The 19328-nt window shown below is 42.3% G+C and overlaps 2 protein-coding genes across 4 annotated transcripts in view; one reads left to right on the forward strand and one right to left on the reverse strand.

Moving 5' to 3' along the window:
* Positions 1-6002, forward strand: part of FAM65B (family with sequence similarity 65 member B) — a 71746-nt gene extending 65744 nt beyond the window's left edge. Inside the window, exons 20-22 of the mRNA XM_009276662.2 lie at positions 644-727; positions 2798-2888; positions 4355-6002. Of these exons, the coding sequence (XP_009274937.1) occupies positions 644-727; positions 2798-2888; positions 4355-4455 (276 nt within the window). The 3' untranslated portion in view covers positions 4456-6002. The remainder of the gene's footprint in view (positions 1-643; positions 728-2797; positions 2889-4354) is intronic.
* A 4561-nt stretch (positions 6003-10563) lies between these two features.
* On the reverse strand, positions 10564-18926 carry GMNN (geminin, DNA replication inhibitor). 3 transcript variants are annotated; one of them, XR_657427.1, is made up of 7 exons: positions 18870-18926; positions 16949-17047; positions 16429-16567; positions 15650-15732; positions 15461-15571; positions 13623-13902; positions 10564-10643 (listed from the first exon to the last, which is right to left on the reverse strand). XR_657427.1 is itself a non-coding variant. In XM_019471360.1 (6 exons), exons 1-6 carry the CDS (start codon positions 18924-18926, stop codon positions 13699-13701), a joined length of 690 nt encoding a protein of 229 aa, XP_019326905.1. In that variant the 3' UTR covers positions 13376-13698. The 3 variants fall into 3 exon arrangements, 2 of the variants coding, with proteins under 2 accessions (XP_019326905.1, XP_009274938.1); XM_019471360.1 differs by lacking the exon at positions 10564-10643 and having other exon boundaries at positions 13376-13902; positions 16429-16564; XM_009276663.2 differs by lacking the exon at positions 10564-10643 and having other exon boundaries at positions 13378-13902.
* Positions 18927-19328: the final 402 nt, after the last annotated feature.

Raw genomic sequence — 19328 nt, forward strand, 5'->3', positions numbered from 1 at the left:
GGCGTGTGTAGCTGATACCTGGTTCACTGCCTGCAGGAGGACCACAAGGTGCCTTGTATGAGGGCATTACACAGCCTTATGCTGCAGATGAGTTCATGGCGCAGCCGACTGCCACCAAGATTTGCTGCTCACACTGGTTTTGCTTGCTCAGCAATAGCTACTAATTTCTAGGACCAAGCTGGTCTAGCAGCTCACGCTAACCTTGTAATAGTTCTTTGCAGTCCCTCTGGGGTCCATCCCAGCCTGTTCATTACTATCCCTACATTAGAGAGACCATCTCAAGGGTCAGCTCTTGAGCTATTTAGACTCCAAGGCCCATTTAAAGCTCTTTGGCAATTTATGCAGAAAGGCCCTCAAGGGTGCCAGGTTGCGCTTCTCACTTGAACATGAACTTCTCCTCACCAAAAGCTGGCCTGAGACTACTAAACAGTAACTAGTGGCCTGGCCTGGATCTGCTGTAGGGAATTATCCCATCACGTTACCTGTAGCACAGGCTGTGTCTCTCTGTCCCACACACTTGCTATCAAGGAGGCGGGCTGCAATCCCTCTCCCCTTAGTAGGGTAGCAATGCCTCCACACCCCACCCTTCTACTCCACACAGGCACAGACATTTTCATTGCTACTCTTCTTTGTCTGTTTTCAGGCTTTGATTTATTACTGTGAAGCACTCACCCAACCCAACCTCCAGCTGCAGAAAGCAGCTTGCTTGGCTCTAAGATACCTCAAGGTAAGAGACAAGGAATTCATTTGTGGCTTTACTTTAAAAAAAGGACATCTGAGAGGTACAAACGACAAAACAGGAATTGCAATAGCAGCAGCAGTGCTTTTGTTTTGCATTGCTGCACTGCATCCTTTTACAGATACCTTGCTGTTTGGGAACGGTTTAGAAGCTTCATTTCAAAAACAGCCAGGCTCTGCGACGATGATGAAGTTTATCTTTTCCTCCCTCTCATACTGATTTTAGGAGACTTGCTTCCACATCACAGAGAAAAAAATTATTCATCTGCGGAGTACTGACTGAGAGGGGAAAAAATCATCCTCTCCCAGGATAAAATTAGCTGTAATGCACGTGGGCTGCAGTGGGAGAACAGAAAGGGAGAGACAGGTCACAGCTCATTTTGTGACACCACAGAGAGCAGCTGTAAGCAGCAAGTACAAACCATACGGACAAACAGCTGGTACCTCTGGGTGCTACAGCTTCAGCTAGTGTCTGGTACTATTTCTGCACTCCCACGTCAGGAAGGAAAAATGCTGCTTTTGTTTTGGCTGTGCAGAGCCATGGGAAACAGCAACCACCTAAGCCCGACTGGTATGGGACACTGAGCCAAAAAAACATGTTCCATCAGACAGACCCACTGCAGACTGACTATTTCTCCCTCAAAACTGTCCCCTGGAGAAGACAGCTCTAAAATGTAACGTCATCCCAGCCAGAACTGGTACCATCCAATACATAATCCAATATTGTTTAAATACGGAAAAACCATTTTCCCCTGAACAAGATGCTGGCAGGAATCTCTGAGAGGCAACAGTGAGGGGCATTACACCTCTGCTGCCTGCAGGGCACAGTGGGGTTTTTGATCTCTCGGGAAAAGGCAGACTAGGAACCAGTGGTGGGAACTGGCGCTAGACCCATTTAACTTGAGCGGTGTGGCTCCGATGCATCTTGGAACAGTAAGAATGGCAATTGCTGGGAAAAAAAAACTACTGAGGGAAAGGACCTCGGTCATTTGGGATCTTCAAATAAAAAGCTGAAGCCTTTCTGGCAGATATTATTTCAAGGATGGGAATACTCCAACTGATAGGTGACTGTGGGTGAGCTATCCCAGTGGCAGTCTCATCCACATCAAACCACGTTGACTGCACCAGGTCCCACTCTGCATCTGTGTTGCTGTGGCCCCATCACTCATGTCAGCATTCGAGCCGTAGTCACCGGTACACACCCACTGCAGACTTGCCCTGAGTCAAGCACAAGCAACCATGTTCAAGATGGGGTGGTGAGATTTTAATGGCTGCAGTAGCTAAGCCCTGATTCAGAGCATTGTAGACCATTCCTGTGCCCCTCAGATCGACAAGGCTTATAAAAATCCCGGCTCTGTGGCTCAGAGCGTCTTCCATGTGTCACACCAGGGCAGTACCTGCCCTTCCTTTCACTCATCTCTCTTATCGTATTAAACAGCCTGCCAGAGACACTATGACAGCTGCTGTCCCCAAAGGCCTGACATTTTTGTAGCAGAGAACAGGGTTATTCCTTGCTTTCTTCCCAAAATAGAAGAGGCAAGGCAAAAACGTGGACATGTTGGTGAGTGCAGGTGTCAGTGAGGAGCCTGCGGTGAAGCGACTGGGCTGGCCAGCCAACATGCCCTGTAGACACAGTTAGGCTGGTGAGAACAGCCTTCTCAGACCTACCAGGTTGGACATGCTCAGTGTGAAACTCATTCCCTTGCCACCTGTCTCCTGTTCTTCTCCCTGCTGTACCCGTGCCCCGGCACCTTTGTGGCCTTGTCCCATGGCCCATCACCCAGCCTACGGTCAGAAGTGGCAGATGCAGCTGGTGAGCCAGATTTATGTATATAGCACATAGGGTAGGAAAATTAGAAAGGGTCCACACTGACAGCAGAAAATATGCCTTCTCCTAGATGCTCCCCCTCAGGGAAACCCCATTCCTCATGTCCCCACCAAGGCCCTCCCCCTGGAGCAGGAAGGGCAATGCAGAGGATGGTCACTCTTTCCACGCAAGGCTGTGAAATAAAACCGTGGTGTACTGGGTGGCTAATGCGGTTCCTTTTGCGCTTCCCAGGCTGCTGAGAGCATTAAAATGCTGGTCACGCTCTGCCAGTCTGACAACGAAGAGATCAGAAAAGTGGCGTCCGAAACCCTGCTCTCACTTGGTGAGTTGCCTGTTTTAGAGCAGTATTTCATTTTCTTTTTTAACAGAGCAGCATGTAAGACACCCGAGTTAAACAAATGTGAGACACTCTACTGAAACAAAACTTTATACCTAGAGACTTAAACACATTAGAAAATATATATTCTTAGAAATCATTCATTTTGAAAATGATGAAAATAGACCAAAGAGAAACTGAATTGTGTGAGTGTGGAGGAGGAAGTGGAAAAGGAAAAATAGCAAAGGAGAAGTCGACAAACAGAAACAATTCATAATGAATTTGAACACCAAGCAGCCTCGAGGAGGCAGGACTGGCGCACCACCTGCTGTGTATCGTACACCCTCTTCTTGGGGATCCCCTCCTATCACCCCTGCAGTGCCATTATCACACTCTCAAGTGCCATTAGCACTGCCAAGTGTTCATTGAATCTAAATTATCTTTATATGCTTATTTGGACAGACCCTAGCCTGCAAGTCCTCCTTCACACAGTACCTCAGGCACCTTGCATTGACCTTTGTTTGTCCTTGAGACAACAGATACCCTGTTCATTAACCTGTAATCTGGCTGCGTAGCAGTGTTTGACTGCAAGCGTGGCTGTACAGTTTCAGGGCCCCAATACTTCAGTGGCACAGAAAAATTGTATTTATCTGGCCTTTAGGCTGAGCACGGATTTCTACTCCATGGGTGTGTGTCCATCTGTAATTGTAGTTAGGGAAACTCTTCAAACATACTCTCTTTCATTCACCAGTTCGGCAGGAATTCACTCTGCTGCTAGATGGGTTATTGCTCAGGTTATAAAACAATTAGCCCAGGGACAATTTTGTAAACTGTGGGAGATTGTACTGCCATTCTTCTAGATGACATACAGAGAACATTTTGATTCCTAATGGTCAATTCAACACACTAGGCTCAATGCTATCTTCAGGTGTGTACAGGTGACAGTACCTAAGAGAAAAGGGTTTGAGAGACACAAATAGCTAAATTTAGCAAACATACTGCTTCCTCTTTTTCAGCCGTATATAAGTAAAGATGTGGCTAGACTCACTTCTTTAAAGTGCCAGGAAGTGAGAAGTGGCTAAACTTTATATTGTCCAAAGTAGCAGCGGATAAACATCATCTACCTTGAGTGTATCACAGCTGCGGCCGAGACCTTGACAAGCACCATAGATCATTTAGTAAGACAAGTATACATATACTGTCATCTAGCCATACAAGCCACGTCTCCTTCTGTTTTGCTCTAGATAAAAGCAGCAAACTACAAGAGAAAATTTTAAAAATAATGTGAACATTCACAGCACGCTTAATTTTTCTAAGTAATTTCTGAATTTGCCTTCAGGAACATAAGAAATTTTAAGAAGGGAAAGAAGTTACTGGCAGATCAGTACTTTCTAACAGCAGAGAATCCAGTATTTTAAATGTTGTAAGGCAATGTTATAATACATTGTTATGCTTTAACATTTTGCATTCAGGTGAAGATGGGAGACTGGCATATGAACAGCTGGACAAATTTCCCCGGGAATTTGTTAAAGTTGGAAGCCGCCGTGGAACTGAAGCTGCCACAGCTTTTTAGGTGGAAAAGAACCTGCCTACATTTAAGTCATTCAAGTAGGATGGAGCTGCACTTCAGTGTGGGGAGCAGAAGGAAGACTTTGAATAATTCTATGAGAATATCCCAAAATGTAGCAATTTACAGACTTTGTAAGAAAAAGCAAAATCTAAAATCCAGCTCAAGAGTTCCTATTGGCTCCTCTTTACAGGTCATGATGGAACAGGTGGATGCTGAGGAACAATACTTTCTTGACTGATTCGTAACAAATAACGTAATTGCAGTTATTCAGCCTCAACAACCTTCTGTGAGTTTTTAGAATGTGGCATCTTCATATATTTTACTGAGTATTACATTTACTTCCTTGAAGTTGTCGTGAAAGCTTGAGGCATGCGATACTGTGTCTAATGAGGACAAGTAGGAGGCCACCTGAGCAGGACTGCAAAGAAACTCTCTCTTCAACGCCGAGCTAAGCATCTGCTGCCATGCAGTGTCCCCAGCAACGCTCCAGCAGCAAGGAGCACCACTCGGGCTTTCTCAGTTTTGTCTCAATAACGAAATATAGAGCAAGTTTCTTCAAGTTTTGCCTCCAGAAACAGCGTGATGTAAACCCTGGGAGGTGTCACTTTGGTGACTCATTCTAAATGCCTCCACTGGTCTTTTATTTCCTTTCTCTTGCCCTCCAGCAACGAACCATCATTAATGAAGAGGTTTGTGAGGGAGATCAATCACGCAGGTTTCCGAAAACTAAATGAAAAGGTAAAGCGCATTTATTTATTCTGAGGAGTGAATACAGCTAATTGCGCGAGTCCCCAGAGCCGTTTGGTCCTGTAAGTTGCAGGCAGGATTGGATTTCATACACTCTAATTAGTGGATCATAGCTTCTATACAGTGATTTCAACATAAAGAACTAGAACAAACTAAAGTGGACCTCGGAGGCAGTCATAAACAGAGGGTGAAGTGAATGCGTTCCCCCCCCCCCCCACTGCAACGATGAAAAACAGAGTGCTTCAAGCTGTTGATTACGAGCCTTAAGTTAACAGAGGAGGTGAATAGAATTTAACAGAAGAGTGTTTTGTACTGTGTTCATTATGCATGAAATGCTATTTAGATGTCAATTAAAGTATCCAAATTTGCATAGACTACATAGAAAAGATTGCAAACAATTCACGTCAAAAGGAAGCCTCCTGCGCCTAACACATTGGCAGGCAGGGGTCGTTTTGTTTTGGGTTTTTTACTGTGAATGTTACAACAATGTACATATCTGTATATTTATAAATATATATATTCTTCCTTTAATTAAAAAAGTACATTTTGTACATTTCAAAATGCTTACTTGTTTACTGAGGAATATAGACTCTTTTTGCAGAAGGTGAAATAACCATGTTACAGTTTTTATACCATGCCTATCCCATCAGCTGAATTCTTCCACAGTGTCCTTTTGTACTGACTTCTGCTTTTTTTTTTAATTTCTTTTTTTTTTTTTTGCTTTTAGTTATGTGGCATTTGTACTCACCGTATTTCCTATCACATTTAAGTTATAATAAAGATTATTTTTTAATTACTAAGCACATCAGTCCATATGTATAGTCACTGTTTCTATCAACAGCCTCTCCACTGTGGGGCTCATACAGCCTTCAAAACATCACACAAGTCAGCTGCCGGTACCATAAGTGGCTCAGTAAGAGCCACCTACTTGCAGCTGGATTTGGGGCAAACCATTAGGGAGTTGTTTAATCACATTAAGGGAAAAGGCTTGTGGGGAGTATTTGTCTTTTCAAGCCTGGTCACCAGGACAAGACTTTACAACAATCTCAAAAAGTTTAGCTAAATTACATGAAGTTGCCTGCTAGATTTCTTACAGCGTAGAAATAATTTGTGTTTCATACCATAGCAACTTTGGTAAGACTTAGAAGACCATTACTTTAAGATCTTGCTCTAATTTAGATGTTTTTATAAGTGAACAATACACATAGCAAGGACTACTGCCTGAGGGCAGACAGAGAACTGCAACTTCTGTGCAGGGGGAGAAATGGTGCAATACTAAATCGCGGTTTAATATGCACAACTCTTGCATTTTAATCTTTCTGCTGGCCAAGGGGGGGTAAGTGGCAAACTATTTTAGTAATTGAAATAAACACAAACCACAAAAGTAGGAAAAGTAGAGAAGGGATGAAACTATAGTGAAAACGACTGCTCTTAGTTGTACCTCTGAGAGGTCACCCAAAGCACATTTTAAAAAAGCCAGTTTTAAACTAAAGTGCTGTTTTGGAAGCAAGGGGAGGACTGTGCCCTCTCAGTGTTCCTTCTCTGGTTGCTTCAATGTGTGCGTGCAGGCCCTTGCTCCCGTCCCAGAGCATCAGCAAGAGGCATATACTATTTAAAAAGATGAGTATATTCTTACATTCCCATATCTGTCAAAAGCTCCTACCTGTAATACATACTGTCTGTCAAAAGCTTGCTCGTAGATTGCGTATCACAGCACGGAACATGATTTTGTTAAAGCAAAAGCTGTGAAGTCATCAGGTTGTAGGTGCTACATTCTGAATTGTCGCTTAGGAACAAGTGAGATGAGTTTACTTTCAAGCACACACTAGCACCCTACATTTCTAGCTACTCCTAGTTTAAGTTCAGAGCAAACCAGCTTTGTGTGTCGTTGAAGATACTTACCAAGAAAGGCTCCACAAAGGACTAGCAGAAAACATGCTGAAGAGGCTCCAGGACTGTTACCAACCTTTCGCTGATTACTTCTTCCCTTCTGTGAAGGCAGACTCGTCTCAGACAGAAGACACTCTTCCTCTTACAAACATTCAGGCTTACGGCGCAGACCTGGGGAATGCAGAACTGCCTACCGAGCAGAGAGCCAAAGCTGCAGAGAGCATAGGGCTGCTCCCATATACAGGTACCATGTCAAATGGAGCTTGATGTCAAACTTACATCTACTTTCATCTCACTGTAGTTTAAATCCACCCTTTGAGAAGTTTATTAACATAAAGCTGATCTGCTACACCATTATAACCATTAAAAGCCACATATACAGCTCATACGAACCAGACAGGAGCAAATCCTGCTCTCAGTGAAGTCAATGAGGAAATTCACAGGAATGTCAGTGAGAACGGTTAGACCAAGTTTAGTTCCTATTGTGGTATCCGAGACTGACAAGCTTGAACCTGGCATATAGATGGATAGAGGTTAAATTTCACTTTGAGCATTAATACTCTTTTAGAAAAGTAAATAAAACAAAGAATCACGTCCTAACATGATTCATGACAACATATGAAAAAAATCACACACTTAATTTAAGAACAAAACCAAACAAAATCCTCTAAGTTTCTGCCCTGAGGGTAACAAACCCTTGTGAACGAGTGAACAAACCTTAAAGCTTCCAAAACAGAAGGCAAGTAAAAAGGAACAAAACATATTTGTCTCATAACTTTCACGTTCTTATGCTCGCAGAGCTGACAACGCTGCCCTTTCCTACCACATTAATGCAAGAGTTCTCCTTTGTGGAGTAGGAAAAACCAGATGCATAGAGGTGATTGTAACAAGACAGACACTTACCAATTAGCAAAGAAGGAACCAGCAGGCAGTAATCATAAAACCTCTTTCTTAGGGCTGCAGCAGGTTGACTCAAACAAATTTAAAGGTCTGGGTCACCCCAGAAAAGTATCTTAGGAAAAAGTTACTGTACCAAAATAACTCAGCAGCAGTGGAGACTGAAGAGGGAGGGAGCTCACCAGGAAAAATGCGCTCGGGAAAGGGGTTTGCCTGATGGTTTTGTTGGAGGCTTATTCTTACCTCATGCTTTTCATGAACTATGGTGGTTTTCACTACCCCTGACATGCTGTTATTGTCCCTCTGCGTTCTGCCTGGTAGATATAAACCCATAGTGCCTCTATACTATAGCTACAGCAGCAGCTTAAGTTAGGCTGCGCAGAGTTTCACACTGCTATTGGCAAGGCTCCTCCTGTACCCGCTATACCTTTAGGAAAGCTACCTACTATAGCTTTACCCTATGCTGCAGTCTGTTATATACTGATTATTGCTGACTTCAAGCATTCAAAATTAGGAGTCAATAGGACTGCCAGACTGCATATCTTAAGTACGGACCCCTGCTTTGCTGATTTGCAATGGAATTTTCCTGATGATAGGATCCACAGTGCCCCGCTTCAAATGGCTGCGGTGCCCCCGAAGGTACAACAGAGGTATTGTCATACCCAAGGGTTTGACCTTGAACACAGACGATCACATTTCGTTACAGACGGTTGTTGGCAGATCGACAAAGCAGCAGCAAATTAAAGTTCCCAGAACACCATTATCATTTGCTGAACTACTTTGTGTTATTACAAGCATGGAAAGACAAATTAACAATACACAGTAAACATTTCCTGCTGAAGAAAATGTTGATGGTAACAATGCAATTCAGTTTCAAAAACAGAGCACTGGAAACACACAGCCTCAGCAGATTTGCAAACCTTCTGCTCAAAATCTCAAATCCAGTTCTGAAAACAACCTCGTATGGCCCTTAAGGAAAAGTAAATGAATATGCAGCGTGCTTCCTTGCAAAAATCAAGGACCAACTTCATTACTTATATACAGGCTGCAAAATAAGCTGCAACACATGGCAATGCTGTAGGCCCTCATGTAAGCAATACAATGCCAAACACCAAGTGAGTTTCAGCTGCTCAGCCAAGTAGTTATTATGGTCTAATTCATTTCTCCACACATTGTCTTAAATACAATGGGTGTTTACACTAAAATTGTTATTGTTGCTAAACCAATTAAAAGTTCTTCCACACACAAGCCATCCACCTGCCCCCCAGTTTGCTTGCTTCTGCTAGTCCCTGCACAGCTGTTCCTTCTTGAAACATCCAACACCTGCAAATGGCCTAGTCTCCCCCACTTTAGTCTTACATATCTGAAATTCTGTCCTGTTAGGACATGCACATTTTATGGGAGAAGTGCTAGGACACAGTAGGTGCATCGCACTTCTGAGCAGCCTTAGGATACTTCAGTGAAAGACGAGATCATGGCCATAGCCTCTGCAGTGAGAAGGAGTCAGCATGCTGATCGAGTCAGTGCACAAAAGCATTTATGACTTCTTGGAAAGAATCACATTCTGCAGTTAGGTTCCAGAACCGGTAATTTTATTCTGCTAGACAGAATGTTCTCTGAAATTTTTGTCTTTAGTGATGTTGATTTTCAGCTGTTACATAGCTATGTTTCAGTGGTAAATGAGAGTTTCACTATAAACTTCAACAAAAATAAAAGGCAAGATGGTTGTTAAGAGAACTAATTACACAAATCTCTGTATGATTTCTACACATTTGGCAAGCCTTTCACACATGCATACAAAGTTCCTACATTTACTATATAAGAGAGTTCTACTGCATCCATGTTTTAAAAAAATACTCAGGAGTTTTCAGGACAATAAGGGAAACTTGACCCTTTTAGAACATTTTAAAATAGCAATTAATGCAGCATCATAAAACTTCTAACAACACTTTCATACATTAATATTTCTGATTTAATAGGCATAGGGAGATTGTTTGATCAAGGCCCAGTACATCCGTGACAGAGATACAGCACGTATATGGCTTTTATTCCTACACAATTCAGCTCGCATACCCAGTCTTCTCCCCCAGCATGTTTTTTCAAGAGTTTATACAGCAAACTATTCTCTCTGCTAATGAATTTGCTAATGAATTAACATTAATAAAACCATAGTAGCCTTGGTTTGAAGACTTTAGGTGCAAGTGTACGTACCACTAAGTGGCATGTCTTTTTGATGTAAAAAGTTCCTCTATTACAGGTGGGCCAAATGCTGCGATACATCCATCAGCCTACATGAAGAACTTGCATGATTTATTTTGTACACAATTAATTTCAACAGAAAGATCCAGCTACTCAAGGGACTGTCTTGTCTTTGTTATTTAAATAAAATCAATCAAGAAAAAGCACAAGATTTAAATCTAATAAGCATTCTTCTTGACCATCTTGATGAAAATAAAGAGCCAGATGCAGATAATGCATGCAAATTCTGGATTTGTTACTTTCTGGCAGTTCTTTGTTCTAACAACAGCACCTGTATTACAGCAGTTCACAGAGCAGGAGGTGAAATGGTGGAAGCGAAGTTGCACTTGCTGTCTCAGTTGGATTGGTCTGCCCGGCCAGCTGATTATGCAACAGCGCTTTCTTCCCTTCTATACTCTCTGCAAATGAAAAATACTCCTGATGTTTAAAAATAAAGCCACCTCTGAAAAATGACTGTTCACCATGAATAACTTAACTAAATTAGAATCATAGAATCATTAAGGTTGGAAAAGACCTCTAAGATCATCGAGTCCAACCGTCACCCCAACACCACCACCCACTAAACCATGTCCCTAAGTGCCTCATCTACACATCTTTTAAATACCTCCAGGGATGGGGGCTCAACCACTTCCCTGGGCGGCCTGTTCCAATGTTTATCCACTTTCAGTGAAGAAATTTTTCCTCATGTCCAATCTAAACCTCCCCTGGCACAACTTGAGGCCATTTCCTCTCGTCCTATCGCTTGTTACTTGGGCGAAGAGACCAACACCCACCTCGCTACAACCTCCTTTCAGGTAGTTGTAGAGAGCGATAAGGTCTCCCCTCAGCCTCCTCTTCTCCAGGCTAAACAGTCCCAGTTCCCTCAGCTGCTCCTCATAAGACTTGTTCTCCAGACCCCTCACCAGCCTCGTTGCCCTTCTCTGGACACACTCCAGCACCTCGACGTCCTTCTTGTAGTGAGGGACCCAAAACTGAACACAGTAGTCGAGGTGCGGCCTCACCAGTGCCGAGTACAGGGGCACGATCACTTCCCTACTCCTGCTGGCCACACTATTTCTGATACAGGCCAGGATGCCACTGGCCTTCTTGGCCACCTGGGCACACTGCCAGCTCATGTTCAGCCGGCTGTCAACCAGCACTCCCAGGTCCTTTTCCAACAGGCAGCTTTCCAGCCACTCCTCCCCAAGCCTGAAGCACTGCATGGGGTTGTTGCAGCTGAAGTGCAGGACCCAGCACTTGGCCTTGTTGAACCTCATACAGTTGGCCTGGGCCCATCGATCCAGCCTGTCCAGGTCCCTCTGCAGAGCCTTCCTACCCTCCAGCAGATCCACACTCCCGCCCAACTTGGTGTCATCTGCAAACTTACTGAGGGTGCACTCGATCCCCTCATCCAGATCATCGATAAAGATGTTGAACAAGACCGGCCCCAGGACTGCGCCCCGGGGAACACCGCTCGTGACCGGCCGCCAACTGGATTTAACTCTATTCACCACAACTCTCTGGGTCCGGCCATCCAGCCAGTTTTTGACCCAGCGCAGAGTCCACCTGTCTAAGCCATGAGCCACCAGCTTCTCTAGGAGACTGCTGTGGGAGACAGTGTCAAAGGCCTTGCTGAAGTCCAGGTAGACCACATCCACAGCCTTTCCCTCATCCACTAGGCAGGTCACCTGGTCATAGGAGATCAGGTTGGTCAAGCAGGACCTGCCTCTCATGAATCCATGCTGGCTGGGCCTGATCCCCTGGTTGTTCTGCTAAATTGCACTGCATAAAGACTATTCTAACAAGTTAAAATTTATGTTTCCTTATTTACTATTGTTGAAGAACCACTTTGACATGAAAATTGCTTAGAGAGGTTTAAGTCACTTGACAGTATTATCTCTTTCTTTTGAACAGAAAACCAAGGTTACTCTACAAAGCAGTTATCCAGCATCCAGTTTGTTTTCTCTTAAACACAGCATCAGTGTGAGTTAAAGGACACACCTTTGTCACCATTTCTGCACTGTGATGGAAAGGATTATGTCTAAGCACCCTCTAGAGCACAAATTGGAAGGTGTAATCTTTTGTTTGCAGAGTTCCCAGGAAAATATGCCACCTTACCTTGTGGTTACCAGATTCAAGGTGACATGGAAGCCAGACGGAATATTACTTCCTACAATAGTTCTGACATTCCCTGAATGTCACAACTGAAATCAGTTGTAAAACATCTATTAATTTACTGAGAGAGGGAGAGAATAAGATATGGAAGGAATCTAAAGGTGCCAGTCTGGTAGCTCCAGGGATGTGTTCACGCATACCCTGAAGCACCCATTTCGGCAAGGCCCAATAGATCCATAAGCCAGAATCCCTCTGACTCTCTCTGCCTCCTGAAAGCCACTCAACTTCAAGCTCTTCACAAGATACTGCAATGGCCACCATCTTTTAAAGCCTATCACTGGAAGACCTCGTTACTTACAGAACAACTGCTGAGTTCACACAGGACTGGAAGACATGTATTCAACTAACTCTCCCCTTCTACCTCAGTGCTTTCAACTGCAAGCATTTCCCTCCCCCCCCCACCTCCCCATATGGAGGCCAGATAAGGTGCTCAAAGTTTTAAAGAGTGCTTTTTATTCCTGTAAACCCTTCAGAACATTACTATCTTGGTAAAAAGCTGCCTCATCTCTTGGTAAATACCAGAGCAGTACTTTGAAAAAAAACATTGAGTTTCCTTTCTGAATAGTTCTGAAGTGTAGGCTGCTTTGTCTCCATCTAATTTTCAGTACAGCTGCTATTAGGAGCAAGAACACCCCACCTTTTCTTTACAAGCCAATGAATGTATTCTAAGAGACTGTCTAATACTTTCTGCTTACTTAAGCTCTCATCTTTGAAAAGACTCCCTTAAGAGACAGAGGCAATTATTTAAAAAAACCTGAAAAGCTTAAGTCTAAAGTTCAGATCTCAACTCTTATTACCCATTCTTGACTTTCTGAAGCCTCACCAACAGCACACAAGTTATTTTGCTTTCCCTATCCACCAAAAACACTGTTCTCCAGAATTCTGCAAATCTAAGGAGTTAAAAACTGCCTAGGCACTCCCTAAAAAACTTGAAAGCTTCCATCTACAGTAGTCACAATTGACTTAAACCTAGAACTAGCCATTCCCCACTCAAGTAAGAGGCTGTTTTGGTAAGGCAAAGATTTATTTATCAATTTTCACTTATGTCACACCAACTGATAAGATATTTACACAACAGTTTGAAATACACAGTATTTGCATTTTATACAAGCAACTAAATGCAGCCCGTAGTAAGTTTTCTACATGGTATCCAGATACTCCCACTGCAACATAATTCCACTTAAAACCCGACAGCCATAATGCTTCCACAAGAGTTTCTTTACCTGAGAAGTTTTAGTGTATCCTTTCAAGAGGAAGCCTGCAATTAAAAGCCACATACATAAGCCTATTTAAAGGTTGTCATTCCAGTTGCAAGTAATTTGCTTCCTTTGAAGCAAGGTCTGATATACTCTCCCTTAAGCCACATGATACTTGTGATGGCCCTTCTTCAGAAGTGCTGTCTGCATCATCGCCACAGTTAAGCTCTTCATTTTCTTGTTTGGGTTCCTCTAGAGCCAGACTCTCCAGTGTCTCAAGATTGTCAGGTGCTTGCCCAGTTAGCCTCTAGAAAGAAACAGAAGACAGTGAACCTAATGCTTTTTCTACTTAATAGCCAGTGAAATAAGACTGTGCATATTGACCTAAGCAAACTAATGATCTTCATTTGGAGATTGTTGATATAATTAAAACATTCCTCAGTCACAAAAATCTCAGACACTTGAGCTCAGCTCAAATTGCTACCTCTAACTCACAGCCCCCATCTGCTTTGTTGACTGTTAAGTCTTCCTTAACTTCTTCTGTAGGACAGGTTTTATCTTAGGCAACCTAAAATATAGGAAACAGCTTCCCAAGTTAAATATTACTATAGTACTATTTAGGTTTAATTTTAGAAAAATTACTATAAAACAGATTAAGTTTATAATTTTTAATTGGAGAAAAGGAAGCTACATTAAGCCTAGATGAACTAGAAGACCCAGCAGTTTCTAGCACTTGATCAAACTAAAAAAGTTCCTCACCTAACCTGATCTAAGGAAGAAAAACAGGACTGTAAGAAGCTGCTTTTGAGGCTTCTGGTTATTTGATATATCACTTAAGGCTCATTAAACCCTCAGAAGTGAGCAGCTTACAACTAATAAGTGAACTTAACTGTTGAGGAACTGCAGAGAAGTTCCCAACTACATTAGTTCTTTAAGTCCTTTCTGCCTGTGAGTTTATCACTAACAAGCAGCACTCCCTCAATACCAAAAGAAATTCAAGTGTAGCAAATTAGTGGAGTCTATTGAGACTGATCTAAATAATTGCACTAACTGAAAATTAACTTGATCAAGTTGCTTGCAATAATCTTCCATTTTGTTTCTACCTCCCCAGTTTAATCAGAGAATCAAAATATTTTCCAGGCACCCAGCTTCATATCCCAGTTGAGAGCTCAACCCCTACAAAAACAACCTAGCTGATAATTTCAGTATCAAGGCTCTATATATTTATCACTGCTTCAGAGGCTGTTACAGACAATCTACTCCTGTTAGAGGAGTCACGGAATCAGTGACACAACTACCCATCCCCAAGGAATTCTCAGAGGAAGCTGTTTTGAAACTTACAAGTTCATCAACCCTACAGACTTTGTGCATTAGCCCTTTTTGGGCCACGAAACTGGCAATTCCTCAGTGAAACCTTTACTTTAAAGAGCATAGGTGCTCCCTTCTCCCTCTCACTGCTCCACTTTGTGTGTCCCTGCTTCAAGTTTAGTTCCTAAAAGGACACAGCCAGTACAAACACTTCATTTAGCCAGCAGCCTCACACAACATATTAAGTATTTGAAAATAATCAGAAAAGTGAAAATGAACCCTTCCTTCCCTTGTTACCACCTCTAACAAGCAAAGCCTGTTCTGTTAAGACAATAGGTTGAATCTCCCCTTCAGAAAACATCACTCTTATTACTTCCTCATTACTCCTGTGGGTTCTAAGGTGGAAAACCTCATCCCCTGGAAGGGGCTTTATGCCTCTGGATTAGAGCAATACCACAGGAAACAGGTCAGATCAGAAGTCATGATTCATTAAAAATCTCTTTGCTGGTTTCTCACTTTTTCATTCTACAACATTAACAGAACATTCCTTTAAGTACCTCAATCATGCTGGCCATATAATGCACATGTTCAGCAAGGGACATTAGCTCTTCATTTTCTTCTTTTAGGCGGGCAATTTCACCATCTTTCTGTTCGATTTCTTTGTGTAACTGAGTTCAAATAACAAAGTGTTAAAACAGGAAGACAATAGCCAGTGGTAAAGAAGTTAGTTATCTTTCACTAGCTACCTTTTCATTTTCTTGAAGCACTTCATACAGAGCCTTCCTCCTTTCTTCAGCCACTTCTTTCCAATATTGAGATGAAGGACTTCCTGAAGTAAGAAGCTACAGTAAGTCCGTGCTAAGACTGAATTGTTGAGATCACCTTCAGAACATTTGTATACAAGTTAGGTATCTATAAACTATGATAGTAAGAACTCACTCCATATAGTGTTTTCCCAGAGATTAGTTGTAAATTTACAACTAGAGACATAAGCTTACAGAAAACAGGGATCCTACACTGTATTAACAGCTACACAGGCAGAGTCTTCAAGAAACTGCCTCAAGCATGGCACCAGGCTTTGCAAGATGGTAACATTTGCAAGTGTCAGTCTCAGTGCGTACTTCGTGGAAGACAGAAGTCTTATTCCCAAGTCACTGTCCATATTGGGCTTAATGGTTCTGAGAAACTGCACACAGCACACTATGGCAAAACAGGCTTTCATGTCAACTTAATTGTTAGTCACTTGAAAGCTCGTAGCTGAGCCAAAGTAACAAGCTACAGGACTTCTTAACACTGCTGCACACAATAGTTCTCAGCTACTGGTTACCATAAACCCATTCTTAAACATTAGATATCTATACTGTATTTACTATACTATAGAGGATAAGCAACATTAATTCCTGCTAGGCATTACAAAACCAGACAAAGCCCTTATCTAACTGACAAAGGAACAGAGTTTCAAATTATATTCCAATGGGAGCATAGTGTTTAAGTGCAAGAAAACATTTCAGGAATTACCACATACCTTTTATCATGAGATCTACAGCTTGAATGACATCATTCATATTCTCATTTTCTTGCTCCTTGTCCACAGACACCTCAGCTTTACAAGCCTTTGAGGTGAACTTGTTATTCCAGAGTTTCCTTTTGACTGAAGATTTCTTCTGCATAAAACACAGGCAGGTTTAACTTCAGAGCAACATTTCAGCTTTTTTAAAAAGACAAACTTGTAAGTCTGCTCACTCATGAGTGCAAATAAAGTCTTTATAAGCCCCGCTTTTGTCACATTATAATTCTAGTTTACAGACATCTTCCTTGATACCCATAGGTTTAACAAAAGAAAAATCTCAAACATTTGCCTGAAGTACTCAGAAATTGCTAGTTTTTAATATTATTTCTTACTAAAATAATAGTGAGCTTAAGTTGTGTTACACTAGTTAGCGGACTATATGTTTTTTCAAATATATTAGTTTTCAGTTAAAAGCTCAAAGCATTTCACTGAGTAGAAATAATTACACATCTACAGGTTATCTTTTAATTCATACCTCATTACGTCTGCCAATCATGCAACCTGTTGCTGAAGGCTGAATCATTTTAAGAGTTCGTCTTGGGGCAGCACTGCATGTGGTGTCTGTGAGGTACTTCTAAAAAGACAAACATGGCTTCAGACAGTTGCCATTCTTCTCTACATAAACTGAAAGTTTGGAATGTCATGCTTCCGTTAAGGTAACCCATGGTTCATCTTTTCAAGACAAAAAGATGATACTTTAGTCTATGTTAAGGCTTGTGTAAAAAAGGGGATCTAGTTATTTGTAGCAGAGATTGATCTTAATCACAAAGCTATGCTCAGTCCCTGCCTCTTATAAAACCCTTACCCTTCATAAAGGAATGTGAACAGGCCTTATAGCAGAACTATTCTGACTAGATTGCAAGGCAAGTTACAGTGCAGTGATACATGTAAACTTCAGCCAAAGCTCTCAAGTTTGTATTTGACAACAGCAGTATTAGACTTCACAGGGCAGAGACAGAAGTGACTGCAATTGCAAGTTTACCTGGTAAAGTCACACATAAAACTTTAGGCAGTACCTGTTTTTGTTACCTGTGAACACATGCTCAAGTGGTGTTCATTTAGATAGATGTGTTGCTTCGATTATCCATTAAAATGGATCTAAAGCTTCCTTGCTTCAATCCAGACAGGCTATTGTTTTGTATAAACAGTATGTTTATCACCTTTCCTGTCATGCATAAATACCTATTTCCTGCATTAAGGCTTTCTGATTGGGTTGGTTACATTGCCACCATGGGATAGCAAACAATGGCAGACAACCGAGCAAGAATAGCCAGAATACAATGCCACACCAGCGTGAGAAAGTTACTGATTCACACTGTACTTCATATGACAAGAGTTCACCTTTCCCACGGTAGTTTCTGCCACCAATTATCCTACTGTTGAACTAAAGGACAAACACTAACTGCTGTGGGAACAAGAATCACACCATGTGTCAGACACTGCTTGCTCCTATTGAAGGGTAGAGTTAAGTATACTCCACCAATAAATTATTGGCTAATACTTGAGTTAACCCATTGAAAGTGCAAAAAGCCACACTGAGGAATTTATACCCTAGAATCACTACAGGACAAGAGTACCGTGTGTTTAAGTCAGACTTATCAGCTGGCAATTTTCATTAATACCAGAAATTTTCATTACAATCACTCTATCCCTCATGATAGAAGGCTAGTAGCCTCTATTTTATATGCTATTTGTACAATTCCAACCAGGGCCTACATTAAAAGGTTTAACAAGAGTCTTGTAACAAGACTGGAATAGGTATAAACTTCAGTAACTTCCTATCAATAACCTCTTAAACACCTAAGTCCTTTAAGCATTTCCACCAATTCCAAGGCAACTATGGTCCATGAGGGTGACTTTAGAAACAGAACTGCCTGCATGAATACTTCAGTTAAAGCATGCTCAAGACAGATTTAACTCTTAGTAAGTTCATCCCTATAAAGGACAGACTACAGAACCTTCTCTACAACCCCTTAGCAGCCAGACTGATTCAGTAACCGAACTAAGGCAGGTAGCCAGTAACTAAAAAATCATACGGAAAGACAACAAGATGAGTGTCAAAGTAAAAAGGACTTGCTGAGCAGTAAGAAAAAAAAGTAGCCATAAGCACATATGCCCAAGCAGGACAGAGTGTTCCCAAGGCACACTGCCTGCCAGGAGATTACTCAAGCCAACAGGACATAAGCCAGGTGGAAGCACATTGCAACAGATCCCTTTGTATTCCTTCAGCAGATATAAAACTTGTGTCAGACAGAAGGACCATTTCCCAGAGAATTGAGCACACACCTCAGAACAAAGCAAATTCTGTGTTTGAGATACTCTTTATAAATTTCATCTTCTATTTTCTATCCCTTATCTGCTCCCATATTCTAGCTTCAAGACTTTAAAGCCTATACCTGCAAAGGTCCTGATGATTTTTCTGCATTCAGTTTCTGTTTCATTTTGGAATTCATAGGATCACTGCAAAAAAAAAAGTAAAAAATCAGTAACATCCGGCTGCAACTGAAGTTTAGGGACACTGGTTACAGAGTACTACAGTCTCAGTTTATCAACTTTTATGACAGCATCAAAAATTCAGTCCCGAATGGCGTGGTCAGCAGGCTCTTCCAGAGCCCTTGGAGCCCCTCTTGGGGTTCCTCCCCGAGGTATGAGCTGCAAGCGCGCTAGAAACGCAAAGCCCTGAGGAGACACCCCGTCTCGCTGCCACGCCAGCCCACCACAGACGCCACCACGCATTACAGCCCCATTAAGCCTTCCCACAGGGATGGCGGCGAGGTGCAACAGTTGCACACCCAAGATGGCGGGGGGCGGCACCCTCCCGCTCCCGCCAGCCGAGGCCGCAGCTCCCCTCCTCG

This window comes from Aptenodytes forsteri, unplaced genomic scaffold, assembly GCF_000699145.1.
Source record: "Aptenodytes forsteri isolate BGI_AS27 unplaced genomic scaffold, ASM69914v1 Scaffold97, whole genome shotgun sequence".
Lineage (NCBI taxonomy): Eukaryota > Metazoa > Chordata > Aves > Sphenisciformes > Spheniscidae > Aptenodytes > Aptenodytes forsteri.

What these genes read in the sequence shown, in the direction of transcription:
- GMNN (XM_009276663.2), bottom strand. Translation starts at nt 18,926, where the DNA reads ATGAATTCCAAAATGAAACAGAAACTGAATGCAGAAAAATCATCAGGA. An exon ending in TGATTGGCAGACGTAATGAG is followed by an intron (nt 16,568 to 16,948) that starts GTATGAATTAAA and finishes TGTTTTATGCAG; the next exon opens with AAGAAATCTTCAGTCAAAAG. An exon ending in TGTAGATCTCATGATAAAAG is followed by an intron (nt 15,733 to 16,428) that starts GTATGTGGTAAT and finishes TTCTTACTTCAG; the next exon opens with GAAGTCCTTCATCTCAATAT.